General features: G+C 43.8%; 1 protein-coding gene across 6 annotated transcripts in view; it reads left to right on the forward strand.

Annotated features, from left to right (window-relative positions):
* Positions 1–13,880, forward strand: part of lrba (LPS-responsive vesicle trafficking, beach and anchor containing) — a 294,320-nt gene that overhangs the window by 78,202 nt on the left and 202,238 nt on the right. For 4 of the 6 annotated variants that reach the window (XM_084068296.1, XM_084068297.1, XM_084068299.1 and 1 more), the window contains exons 23-29: positions 102–304; positions 478–631; positions 1,514–1,694; positions 5,536–5,669; positions 8,304–8,411; positions 9,920–10,061; positions 11,435–11,786. In XM_084068296.1, coding sequence (XP_083924422.1) covers positions 102–304; positions 478–631; positions 1,514–1,694; positions 5,536–5,669; positions 8,304–8,411; positions 9,920–10,061; positions 11,435–11,786 — 1,274 coding nt within the window. The remainder of the gene's footprint in view (positions 1–101; positions 305–477; positions 632–1,513; positions 1,695–5,535; positions 5,670–8,303; positions 8,412–9,919; positions 10,062–11,434; positions 11,787–13,880) is intronic. The other 2 variants (XM_084068298.1, XM_084068300.1) reach the window with 1 other exon arrangement.

Genomic DNA, 13,880 nt, shown 5'->3' on the forward strand with positions numbered 1-13,880 from the left:
TGTGTGTAATCAAAACTAATAATGGCATCAAAACAAAAAAATCCTCCAGCCTTTCTCTGTTGTTCAATTCAACTGTGTATTTATACTGTCTGTCCTTGCAGGTTTCCGGGCAAGGCCAGGCGCCAACAGCAACGGCAACACTAGGAGCTGCTGCGGAGGCACCTGACTCGGCCAGAGAGGGCAGTGCCTCAGCATCTCGTTCCACCATGTTCCGTATCCCAGAGTTCCGCTGGTCCACCATGCACCAACGGTTCCTCACCGACCTGCTGTTCTCCATCGAGACAGATGTTCAGATGTGGAGGAGGTAGGGTGACCATGACTTGATACTGATCACTGTCACTGACTAGCATTTTCCAAGTATTTTCTGCTCAATCAGAAATCTCTTTCTTTGCAGTTTATTTGAGTACAAAAGAATGCGAATGTAAATATATTATTCAATTAAGAAACCCTTTGTTCCTCCTCTTCTCTCCCTCTCAGTCACTCTACAAAGACGGTGCTAGACTTTGTGAACAGCAGTGAGAACGTGGTGTTTGTCCACAACACGGTCCACCTCATCTCTCAGGTTGTAGACAACCTCATCATGGCCTGTGGAGGCATCCTACCTCTGCTCTCTGCAGCCACCTCCTCCAGTGTGAGTCTCTATGGCCGTTTTCTCTGTGTTTTGTTATTAATACTTGGTTGTTTGTGCGCCATGCAAGGAATACATGTAAAAGTGAAGAAGAGTTCTGTGTGACCTGTGTGGCCAGATACGGCTCACACACCATTGTAAAGTGATGGTAGTGATGGTAGCCATAGCACATGTCTCTTGACTCTCCGAATATTATGTTTATGTGTGTGTGTGTGTGTGTGTGTGTGTGTGTGTGTGTGTGTGTGTGTATTATCTCTGACTGTATCCCACTGTGAGCTCTGTCAAAGGGGGCGTGGCATATGTCCACATTGACCTTTCCCAATCACATTAGACTACAGTTAGCCTCGTGCTAACAGGGTTACTGTGTTTGTGTATGGTCTGACCTCCAGCCACTGTAGCTCTCTAGTGTAACATGACTCCCAGCTCCTATCAATACTCTTCCATTTAGTCGACCGGCCTGTCTGGGAAGATGGCTGGCTGAGGTTCAGTTCCATTCTAATTTAATTATATCTGGCCAGTTCTTGGTCTGTAATCGGATTTGAAATGGGATGTGATAAATTAAGGCTTTAATTGGCCCCTGACTGCTTTTGATTGGATGGGTAATGTCTGAAATTATTCTTTCTTTAATATATATATATGTATTATACACACACGCACGCACGCGCGCACACACACTCACACACATGCACTGTATACATAATGTATTATCTCTCATAAGCTTGTTACCACAAGAGCACAGTTGGAATCGGTCTTTGATCAACCAGATTGCTTGGCTAAAACCCACCGCTTGTTTAATCACCATATAATTGGCAATCAGATTGCTTGGCTAAGGAGTTCCATATCAAGCAACTCATGGCCATATTTCTCCTTTCTCTATACTGACAGCATGAGCTGGAGAACATCGAACCGTCTCAGGGCCTGGCAGTGGAGGCCTCAGTCACCTTCCTCCACCGACTCATCAACCTGGTGGATGTCCTCATCTTCGCCAGCTCCCTCAACTTCACAGAAATAGAGGCAGAGAAGAACATGTCGTCTGGGGGCATCCTCCGACAGTGCCTTCGCCTGGGTAGGGATGCAATCTCTATGCCTGCTTGCCTGTCGTCTGTCTTTCTTTTCTATCTCACTGATACTATTTCCTCCTTCAGTTTGTTCTATCTTTCCTTCCCTGTGTACCCTCTCCTACATTCTCATTCTCCCTCATAGGTTCGGGATTTGTGGTGCATCCAGTTATTACACTGGCCTGGGGCGCAGTCTTGTCTGTCTGCCCCCCTGCTGCTGAACCAACCAGATTTGTCATCTTTCCCACTGTCATTCTCTGTATCTCCATCCCCTCTGCTTTCTCCATTTCCTCCTGTCTTATCTCCTCCTCTTACCCAGCCCTCCTCTCCTCTCGGTCATCGATCTGCATCCTATCAGCCTGCAGAAGGCTCTTGTATATCAGCCTCAGTCATGGCTCCCTGTAGCTAGTTTGACCTCTCCTCCTCCTCCCTCCTCTGCTCGCTTCCCTACTCTGACTGTCTACCCCTGCCACTCCCCCCCCCTCACTCAGCTCATATCAGCATTCTCTTATCTTGTTATTATAACCTCGCCCCATGACAACACTCACATTGTGAGAACAGGAGTAGAGCGCTGAGTGGTGTAGCTCTGTAGAACAGTGTAACGCTGTGATTTGACCACCAGTAGAATACAATGTGAGAACTGAACTTTAGAAAAAAAAATATAAAGTTCATCGTATGCTACGAGTGGTCAAATCAATTTTCTTGCATTTTGCAACATATTTACCTCCATAGTTCTACACAACTAATATTTGAATATTTAGTATTCACACACATGTCATATGACTTTGAAACCACAATACCTAGATTCACCAGTAAGTGGTGATATTTAATTATTTTTATTTCTTATAATTTTTATCCCACGATTTTGTAACACATTTTTTCACCCAGTGCCAATTGCCTATGTCATCCTGGGTGCTACACTCCCTCTGCCAGCCTAGGGAGAGCCTAGAGCCGAGCTCATGCCTCCTTCAATGCATGAGAGCTAGCAAGCCGCTTCTTATCACCTGACAGGTGGACGTTCCCTGGTTAGACGTAGCATGTGGAAGGAACACCAGTTTCCAACCAGTTCCTTTCCCCTCCATCTGGCCCCCCGGCTGACCAGGGGGAGGCAGTGTAGAGACCAGGATTACTGAATGTTTTTGTGAGGGTGATATTTAAATATAAGTAATAATAGTAATAGTAATGTTCAGGTCAAAAGAAGTCCACAGAACCGGTATTCTGTACCAGTGAGTAATGGCCCAATGCAAGCACTGTCTGTAACAAGTCGTCCGCAAGTCATCCGCTGCTCAACGGACTTCTGTATGACAGGATAGGCTGTAAAAAATAATTAAACAATAAGTGTCTAATTATATACATCTCACCTGACTGGAGAATCAGTGCCACCTACTGCATATCTCAATGAACCAACTCAATTAGAACAGTGTAGTGCTGTAGAACGATGTAGATCTATGAGTGTTGTGCTGTAGAGCACTGCAGATCTGTGGAGCAGAGTGGTGTAGCCCCAGGGCCTCTTTCTACCCTCTGCTTCGCTCTATTAAAGTTTCTCTCTGACAGCTTCAAGAGCCCGGCTCCTGCTCCAGCTGAATAAAAGATATTCAAATGCTTACATTATTCATTTTACAGGGGAGCGCCTTCCCAACGCACACAAATCAATGTGTGCCACAACGTGTACATGGACACACACACACACACACACACACACACACACACACACACACACACACACACACACACACACACACACACACACACACACACACACACACACACACACACACACACACACTCAATGATGATTTAAATTATTTCGACAACCTTTGTTCCATTTAGGTAATGGAGCATGTCTAGGTATCTGTTTTTGCTCTTAGATGCTCATACGGTCAGTGGCGTAAACAAAATGGTCGCCTGTTCCCTCACCACGTTAAGCAAACAGAAATTATTCTTGGCTCAGACGGCATCTTTGCTATAGTCAGTGGGAGAGCGGTAGCCTCCAATACTACAAGGCCACTTTTAGCAAGCAGCCGTTATGAAATGAATATTTGATGAGGTATGCTCTCCCCATTGCTGGCAACTAATCTGATTTTGGGAGACTGTAACAAGGTTTTGCCTCTCTTCTCCTCTGCTCTCAGTCCCCTCCCTACCTCCACCTCCTCTCCCTCCTTTATAAATGGCCGTATGAGTGAACAGTCTTAATGGAAAAGGCGAGCCTATTTCCAGACAGAATAATTCCACCCCTCCTAATCTAAACGGCTCAGAGTTAACATTTGTCAGTTGTCAAGCGCACAACGATGCGAGAGAGGGGATAAATATAAAACGCAAAGCGCAGAATGAAAAAAAGCAAAAAAAAAAAAAAGCAAAGTAGAACAGCGATATATCAGATTAGAAATGGTAAGTGCCCCCATTGAGACTTGAACCTAGCCGGAGTTATCAAACAGCAGATATTTCCTGCCTCAGAGGGAGGTACTTTGTTACCTGCTCGGCTGGCAGTGTCATTTGTTAAAGGAGCTCTGTGTTGAGGCTGTGATACGGGGGGTTGTGTGGGGGGTGGCTGAGCACTGACCTTGGAGGAGAGGTGGAGCAGGGAAGAGTGAACGATGCTGCCAGGGTTGGCCGAAGTGCTGACCTTGTGTCGCCCACCCTCTTTTTCTTCTTCTTTGTTTTTTTGTTGATCTCAGCTCTTCTTCTTCATGTGGTGTTGGTTTCCTTTTCCTGAGACAGCTTTTGTCCCAGATTTATTTTTATGTTTTTCTTTGCAAGGCTATTGGGTCCAGTCTCTATTTCTTTTTCACCAAATGAACCCTAGCATCCCTATTCTGGGTATGTCATTATGCGAACATTCAGCGAAAATAGCCTAACTACAACCTCACAACGTGAGCATTATGATGCGTTTATAGATCGGCAATATAGAAGACATTTGGTGCAGAGGGAAAAAAGAAGGTACCAATCATAATCCCCTGTGGGACCCCGGTCATTGAAGTATGGATATGGGATTTCAGGCAATTTCTACATAGACCCATAATTTCTTTGTCTTTTTGATTAGAGGATTTATTTTATCTTCAAGATAAATGAGTTGTATTAATTAATCCTGTAGGGAAACTGGGTGAAAAAACAATTACTTGTCCAGGTAAAGTTGACAGGGGCACAGCTGCCCAATAACCTGCTTCACACTCATACAGTGAAACACACATGGGATGGGACCCACCCAGTACCACCTCAACTGGAAGGTCACCTTGATAGTACTTTTTGAGGGAGGGCTTTCTTTCCCCACCCAGGTTTCCAACTGGTTCAGGGACTCAAGCCAGGGACCTTCGACACAGGAAAATGTGTTAATATAACTCAGTTACCACATGGGTCCATTTATAACACTTTTTTTTTGGGCTGTGTTGTCGCAAACGTACCTCTGTAAACTCACACCTCCCACGACTCCATTTTTGAGAGACTTTAACCCATTAAGACCTGATTCTAACACTATCTTCTAAATCCTAACAGCTGCCATAGTTGTGGGCAGTTGAATGTGTTTTTTTTCCGACAAAAAGCAACAGAAAGCAGTGAAAATTTGACTTTTATAAATCCTATACTACTGAACGGAACCAACTCCGTTTTGTTGTGATCACGTGATCTTTGGCTGTGCTCTTCATCATCATGATTCACAGGCTGCGGAACAGCGCCCTCTAGCGTAAACCACTGAAAACACCACACACTCGTCAATTCGTCAATAGCAGTGTGAGCCTTGGGCCAATTGACGAGTGTACTCGTCAATGGCAGTCAATGAGTTAACTCTTTTGTATGATGGATGTACTGTATCCTAACCCCCCTTTCTCTCTCTCTCCCTCTCTCTCTCTCTTCCAGTGTGTGCTATGGCGGTGAGAAACTGTCTGGAGTGCCAACAGCGAGACTCTAACCTCGTGCCTGAGAGCTCTGCTCACAGTCATACTGTCATGCCCAGCAGCATGCTGGGAGCTGCTAAATCCATGCCCGCACAGGCAAGTGCATTTCCTCATGTCAGTATGCAGCTCCAGACCGCTGTAACTTTTATATTGTTCCAGGAAGTTCATTCACTTGGTATCTCAAAGATTTGTCTCTGATTAAAGGGCTACAATGAAAACCAGTAGCACTTTGACTCCCCAGACATGGAGTTGAGAACCTCTCTCTTGGTCATCATAGTATCAATGTTTTGTTTTTCCCCGCTGCTAAAGATAGATTAAATAATAAATAGATAAATAATGTACTTATTTCTCATCAATTCCTTCTTAATCCACTATTGGTCAGATATATTGAGATATTGGCTAACATTGGGATTATATATTTTTCTTAAAGATAACTAATTTGAGGGTGTCCTTGTGGTTGGTCACCCTGTCTTATCTTGTCATTTTCCACTGTGGTGCTACATAATGTAGACATGCACTAAAAATAACCTGCAAGCATCATCTTTTTCTGTTTCCCATCTTCGAGCTGGGTAAATTGGGAGAAATTGTGTCCTTTGTGGCCCCAACCAACGCCACCAGCAACAAAGTGTTATTGCGTTAGCTCATATCTTATTGCATTACCGCGCCGGTTGCTATATGTTACACTGTCCAAGGCCTTGTGTCATTGGATTTTGGATTTGATACAGCACCTTCCTGTAAATTTGTGGTGTTCTTCCCTGAAACTGGTGTGTAAAGGCTCATTTATAATGCAGTGGCTGTATGTCCGAGCTTTTATGTTAAGGATGCGGGTCTCCAGGGCAGACGAAGCTTCCCTGTGTCCGGAAACTTGACCCTTCTCCTCCAAGTGCATAGAGATTAATAAACATCGTTACTGGTTTAAAATTGAACGTACCGATGGCACAAATCTTTAAGACCTATCGTGGACAGGAATCGCTTTATTTACCGATCACAATCCTTGTGGTCTTCTGCAACATGCCACTGTGGGCCTTGAGTCTGATTTTCAAAATAAAACAAATAATAATGTTGTAATAATATTATTACAAATATTACAGCAGCTGATGAACATAAATATCATTAAAGGGATTTGTATTGGTGACATAAGTACTGTACAAGAATATACATTCACTCTCATTGTGACTTAAAGGACAACTTTAGTTTTTTACAACCAAGGTTTATATTTTAGCTTGTAATTAAAGTAAATAAAAGATGAGTGTTCTTTTTTTTTCATTTACTGCTTTCTATAGTTTTAGCAATTTTTGCGATATTTTTTACAGTGGGCGGGGGCATTCTGTCCGGTGGCTAAATATGCCTTTTTTACACAATAAAAAAGGTCCTGTGGTCTTTGATGGCCAGATGTGAGTTATTGGGGGCTAGAAGAGCTACTGTAAATAATAATAAAGAAAACGCTGGGTTATTGTGTAAAAAAATACATATTTAGCCACCGGACAGAATGCCCCCGCCCACTGTAAAGAAGATCACGAAAATTGCTAAAACTATAGAAAGCAGTACATTTTAAAATTTTAACACTCATCTTTTATTTACTTTAATTACAATCTAAAACATAAACCTTGGTTGTAAAAAAACAAAGTTGTCCTTTAAGAACATATGGGTCCATGATACAAGGACAGCAGTGTAGGACTGCAAAAGACATGGACTATAAGTTACACATCACATCTTTACATTCAGAATGTTATACTGTATTTGAAGGGAATGAAATGTAGGACAAAAAAAAAGGAAATTGGACTCGGCTGATGTATTATATATCCAATGAGGCGTTTGAGTAATGATGTCTGCGTACATGAGTGTGTGTATCATTGTGTTTGTGGTGTGAGTGTGTTTCGTAGATTTATTATAAAAGCTGTGTGCATTAACCCTACAGTATATATGTCTTTGACCGGCGTCACCAGGGGGTCTATACTTGGCCCTGTAGAAGAATTATACATTATATATTATATTGTTATTATCGTTGTTCATATCTAACCTTTATGTTTTACCATCACTTATAGTACTTATGGAATACATTATGATATGACACGGTATTTGGTAGCCTGTAGCAGCTGTCTCAGCTAGGCCTGATAGCTATTGTTTATGTTACAGCCTATCTGTTATTGTTCAGCTTGTCCTTGTAGCAGCTAGTATAACTATGGTCTGAGCCCTGTGCTCGTTGGCAGAACTACCGTACCACTGATCTGTGTCTAACGTACTTCACCCCATGATATCATGTAAATTAAAGCATAACCATCACCACCTAGAATATTGTCTCTGACTCCTATTGCCTCATCAATTACTGATTGATCCAGAATTCCACGACAGCCCCCTCCTTTTTTTCCCTCTACACCAAATCTCCTCACCGAAAATAGCCGATGTACAAGCTCACATCTCTTTGCGACGTGAGCTTGGAGATCAGCCGTTTTCACTGTATATTCGCCCCCAGAATAAGGATGCTGAGGTTCATGACAAAAATAGCAGATCTACATTGTGAGCCTCTAGATTGACTATTTATGCTGAATTGCTGATAAGATTTTGGTGTAGACGGAAAAAAGCGATCCAAGTACAGTTGTAACTCAACTGTCTGTTTTACTAAGAATAGACTAGAGGGTTTAAGTGGTTAACAAAAGCCTCTTTCCCTTTCTGTGTGTGTGTGTGTGTGTGTGTGTGTGTGTTTGTATATGTGTGCGTGCGTGCGTGCAGAGCCCAGTTGATGCAGTGACAGGGGGTACATCTCCAGTCAGAGACCTGGACAGACTGCTGCAGGACATGGACATCAATCGCCTGAGAGCCGTGGTCTTCAGAGATATCGTTAGTCACCACACAGATGCAAAGACTGAACACATACACAGCATACTGCATAGAATGCTACTATCACTGCTTCAAAGTTAATTTATAAATGTATTTTAGTTGAAAATCTAATTCCAGGACTCACTAATTATTGTCTCCGCCAGGCCGAAAGGCATGTCCGAGACTATGTTTTGCACCCCGTCCGTCCGTTGACAACTAATCTCCGGCACCGTTGGCTTGATCGCAGCGAAACTGTGCACACACACTTCTTGGATGCCAGAGCTGAACCTCTGCCCCAAATCTTTCACATGGGCCTTTATAGTGCCACCAGGAGGCCGATTTTTGCAAAACAAAAAAATTTTTTTTTTGGACAGTACTCCTACGGATTTTGTCCAAACATCACGCAAATCGTATCTCTATAGTCATTAAACGAAATGGGTCTTTCAGATTTTACATATTTCATCCTGTTTGGCTAAGATTGGCTTCCAAAGTTTGCAGGAGTGCTCCGTTTTGAACAAAATGCCTCAAATCATGAACACAGCGAACGATTTCCGTGACATTTTTGCACGCACATTCCCACTAGGGCGAGGAAGAAATTCCACTTGAAAATGTTCAAATCAGCCTCATGGTGGCGCTATAACAGGCTGATTCGTGTTTTTACCTAGAACTGCACCGATCTCTGTAAAACTTTGTATGCCACTCCCTAGAGGCCAAGGAAAAACCTTTGCCCTGCATTTTTCACATCTGCCTTTTATAGCGCCACCAGGAGGCCGACTTATGTAAAACACATTTTCTGATATTACTCTTCAGATTTTAACCAGATTTCACACAAATCGGTACACATAATCTCTATAGTCATGTGATCAAGACGGATCTGTTAGATTTTTCATATTCCTTCCTGATTGGCTAAGTTTGCAGGAGTGGCCCGTTTTGAACAAAAACTAGTGCGGCGAAACTTTCGCGCTACGTTGAGGAACAAATGCCACCGTTACATTATAGCGCCACCAGGAGGCAGATTTTTGCAAAAAAAAATTATAGTATTACTCCTACAAATTTTGTCCAAACATCACGCAAATCGGTACACATTATCTCTGTAGTCAAGTGATCAAGACGGATCCGTCTGATTTTTCATATTCAATCCTGATTGGCGAATTCGGAACATTGCTGGCCCACAATAACCTACCTGACCTGGCGGAGACCTGTACTCCGAGGGGCACTTTTTCTAGTTTATTACATTTCCAACACACTACACTACTACATAAACAACAAAATGTATTACTCTGTTAACCCTGATTCTCTCTCTCACACACACACACACACACACACACACACACACACACACACACACACACACACACACACACACACACACACACACACACACACACACACACAGCTAAATACATGTACATCTCCCCATATCATCAATGGACTACTGGACTATCTTCTGTTGGTCTCTCTGTCCGTCTGTGTTTTGTAGTGGAAGTGAGGAGTCCAGATGTGTTTAGTGTTGCTTGTATTTGTTTCAGGAGGACAGTAAACAGGCCCAGTTCCTGGCTCTAGCCGTGGTTTACTTCATCTCCGTTCTCATGGTCTCTAAGTACCGGGACATCCTAGAGCCGCACAATGACAAGAAGCAAGCCCAGCGCTCCCAGTCTGCCAAGAGCACAGGTACTGGACACACAGAGTTGTTGTTGTTATCGGGTAGTACACATTCAAATCCTCACTGTTAATGTATCCATTTTAAACTCTGGGTCGACCCGATGGGCGGGTGATTGGAGCGTGTGCCACGTGGGCTCTGGTCCTTGTCCCTGGTTCGATTCCCGGGCTGGACGGTCCATTTGCTACGTGTCACTCCCCTGCTCTCTCTACCTCTTTCCTACCTCTTCTCCACTGCAGCATCTATATAATAAAGTAAATAAAGTAAAGTAAAGGCAACTCTGAAGTGTGCAAATGTAACCACATGGACCCTTATGGGTCCGTTAAGGCTGAAGATTGTACTGTGTAGCACAGGGTGGGGAAGCTCATTGAAGACCTCACACAAATGGCTGCAGGCCAGTGGTCCTGAGGAACAATGCCACCATGCTGGGAGACTGATGACAAAAGGAATGGATACATACTGTAAGATAATCTGATCACTGTGGTTTAAATCTGTGATCTCCATACTGTTTGCAATTCTGGGATTAGGAATCGAATTATACGCACTTTGCTGAGAGTGATAGCTATAATACCGGAAATGTGTCTGTAATGTGGAACACATTATGTATTTCTTCAGTCCACAGTTAATGTTACTTCTCCAGTAAAGGACCATGGTTCTGATTCTTGCATGCTGTACCATCCATCGGTTGCTTGTAGTGTTGTAATTTAGAATTGAAGTTTACTTGTAGATTACAGCTAAACACCTAAATTACACCTATATTCAAAGGCTTCATGTACATACTGTATGTACAGTGTATATATTTTCACTGCACAGACATGCATTGCAGAGCTGATGAAGAGTATATCTGCTTTCAGTCCATGTTAATCTGCCACTGGCAGCTTGTGGGTGTTTTGGCTAGTGATGTGTGGGAGTGACTGTCTGGGGTAGTTGTCCCCTTTGGCCAAATGGACTTAACAACCTTTATGAATACTTCACTTTATGAAGAAAACGGCTTCTCAAGAACAATGTCGGTGTAACGAGATTCACTGAATCTTTACAGTGTGGCTCTGCGGAAGGCTAGCTGTCTCTAAAAGAGGACCGGCCTGTGTGTTTATGTGTGTGTGTCTGGAGCTAACCTCGCAAACTGCTGGACCAATCGGCACAAAACTTCATATGCACACTGCCATTTATTTTACATACTTTAAAACACAACTTTCTCATGTTGACATTTCCTACTGTAGTTTTACAGCCCATGGTCTGTTTTTTTTGTCGGTGCTGATTTATGTAGAATGATTATTCAGTCACTCGTTCACAAAATATGCATAATATCCAAACCTTGTAAAAAGGTATTGGGACAGCTTCTAGTCCACATGATGTTGACATCACTTCCTTTGTCTCCTCAAAGACAGTAGCTCTGCGACTGGAGGACCGGACCTGGAGAACGGTGTCTCGCTCCGGCGCTGTGATTCGGGCATCGGTGATGACCGTGCCTCTGGGGCCACCAGTGAGGCGAGCGAGCCCCTGTCATCTGCCCACGGGCCTGATGCCATCTCGGAGGCCCTCTCTACTCTGTCCTCCGAGGTCAGACCTGCTGCAGACTCCAAGGGCTCCAAGAACGTCAAAGATATCCTGCGGAGCCTGGTGAGCGCTCCCACCGATGACATCATGGTGGACCCCAGCTTCCTGCCCCCCGCCTTCCTGGGAAGTGTAGGCGATGCGGCACACGATCCTGCACTGCAGTTCCGCTCCTTCGACAGGTGAGATGGAGGGAGGACGTCTTTCCACACGGACAGACGAATGCCTCTACTCGCATACACTGTACACACACATACAGTATTTATGTTGTATAGGGGTAGACCAGTGGTTCTCAAACTTTTTCGTGCCAAGGACCCCCAAATAGACACTTATTAGACCGCGGACCGCCATTTGAAAAGATAAGCCAGGGACCCCCAGTTTGACATGCATTAGGCTACGGACCCCCATTTAATTGCATGTATGTCTCTGGGACCCCAATTCATATTGTAAAATCAATGTTAATTTAACTCTGAGAGTGTACAAATGGAACCAAATGGACCCGGTCCATTTGGTTCCATTTGTACACTCTCAGAGTTACAGACACATAAGGGTCCATTTGGTCCCTGTCCATCATTTAGCTGGGGACCCCCTGGAACCCCCTCAAGTACCCCTGGGGGTCCTCGGACCCCACTTTGAGAACCAATGGGGTAGACTATGGCTGAGAGTGATGTGAGTCACATAATGGGAAGGTCTCAAGTTCAGTTTCCACTTGATCCCACCAGGTATTACATGAAAAGTGTGAAACTTTCTGGCATACCAGAAAAAGCTAATGAAACTGAAACATTGCATGACTCAGTAAAATGTAAGGAGTAGTGCAGGGGTTTCTTGCGTCCACCTTGGATGTTATTCTGGGGGTAAATGAGGTCAGACTTTTGTTTCAGCCTGTTTTCCATGTAGGGAATAGGGAATAACTAGTCATCATGGCATCAAGAGTTTGAATCTGTCTCATGGCTTTTATTGAAACTCATCTCCTCTTTTCCAATTTTATAACCACTGTACTGTTAAAAAGCAAAAAAAGATTGTCCAGTGTCTGACAACGGGTCGGTCAGACTTGACATCTTGATCAGTTTCTGGACAGCCCGTCTTGCTGTCAACCCTCTCGTGGTCTCTCCACTTTCAATCCAGTTATCTTCCCCTCCCTGCAGAGAGGCTTCTTTTTTTCCTCTTTTTTTAAAAACATTTGACAGTCAAAGACATGAAACGATGTATCTCGGAGACTGAAAGCTAAAGCAAGAGGCCTGGGGTGCACTCTGCAGCTCCCAGCCCCCTTTTGAACTGGAGGTGGATGTGCGTCTGACTGGCTTTCCCTCCAGGCTCCCTGTGTCGACACAGAGCCTGAACCACAAACGAACAAACAGACCTACAAAGTCACTGTCTGCGGGAAAAGCACCTCAACACAATGGAGGCGTGTCTGCTAGGCTGAGAGAGAGACAGAAAGAGTCAGAGACAGGGAGAGGATGGAAAGGAGAGTAATAGCAGGGATAGATAGAGGGAGAGGCAGAGGTAGTGCACCTAGTGTGGATATATTTTAGTTTTATTAATCCTGGCTTGATGCTAAAAAGTGTAGATGTAGACAACACAATTTCCCATAGGCCTACAAGATTGCTTAAAACAGCCAGGTGCACAAAATATAAGCACACTCATCAGGAAAACAGGGACGCTTCTTCAGTTGTCAATGTGCAACGCCAGCAGAATTGAACACATGAAGAATATCATTGTATTTTCTCAGAAAAATAACTTCAAAACATCAGATATGGATCACATTAACCTCTGTACCATGGCATCTCTGGCTACTTGCTATGGGTGGAAGTGAATTGAGTTGTTTAGACTAGAGGACTCTCAATGAGGACCCTCAATGTGTGATTCACATTTGGGTCCGATCAGACACTGCGTTCATTACTTGTGGCATGTATTGCAAAACGGGACCCTCTCGCAAAATTGGGAAGCCAATCGGTATGGAATATAAAAAATCTGACTGATCTTGATCAAATGACTTCAGAGAGAATGCGTATTGATTTGTTTGAATTTTGGACTAGATTTGTAGGAGGAATCCAGGGATTATTTGGATTTTTTATTGTACGACCTACGGTTCAAGAGTTATAGGCCAAAAGGTGTATCGGCCTGTTCTAGTGCTACCATGAGGCCAATTTGAAAAAGATGGTGTGGATGTTCTTCATTGGTCTACTGGAAGTGTGTGTGTAAAGGTTAATACCGATCGGTCCAGCGATGCCTGAGATTGCTGCTCACAGACAGACACATGGATGGACAGACACAGG

This window comes from Gymnoscopelus microlampas (genome assembly GCF_963454915.1).
Source record: "Gymnoscopelus microlampas genome assembly, chromosome: 2".
In the NCBI taxonomy this organism is placed as follows: Eukaryota; Metazoa; Chordata; class Actinopteri; order Myctophiformes; family Myctophidae; genus Gymnoscopelus; species Gymnoscopelus microlampas.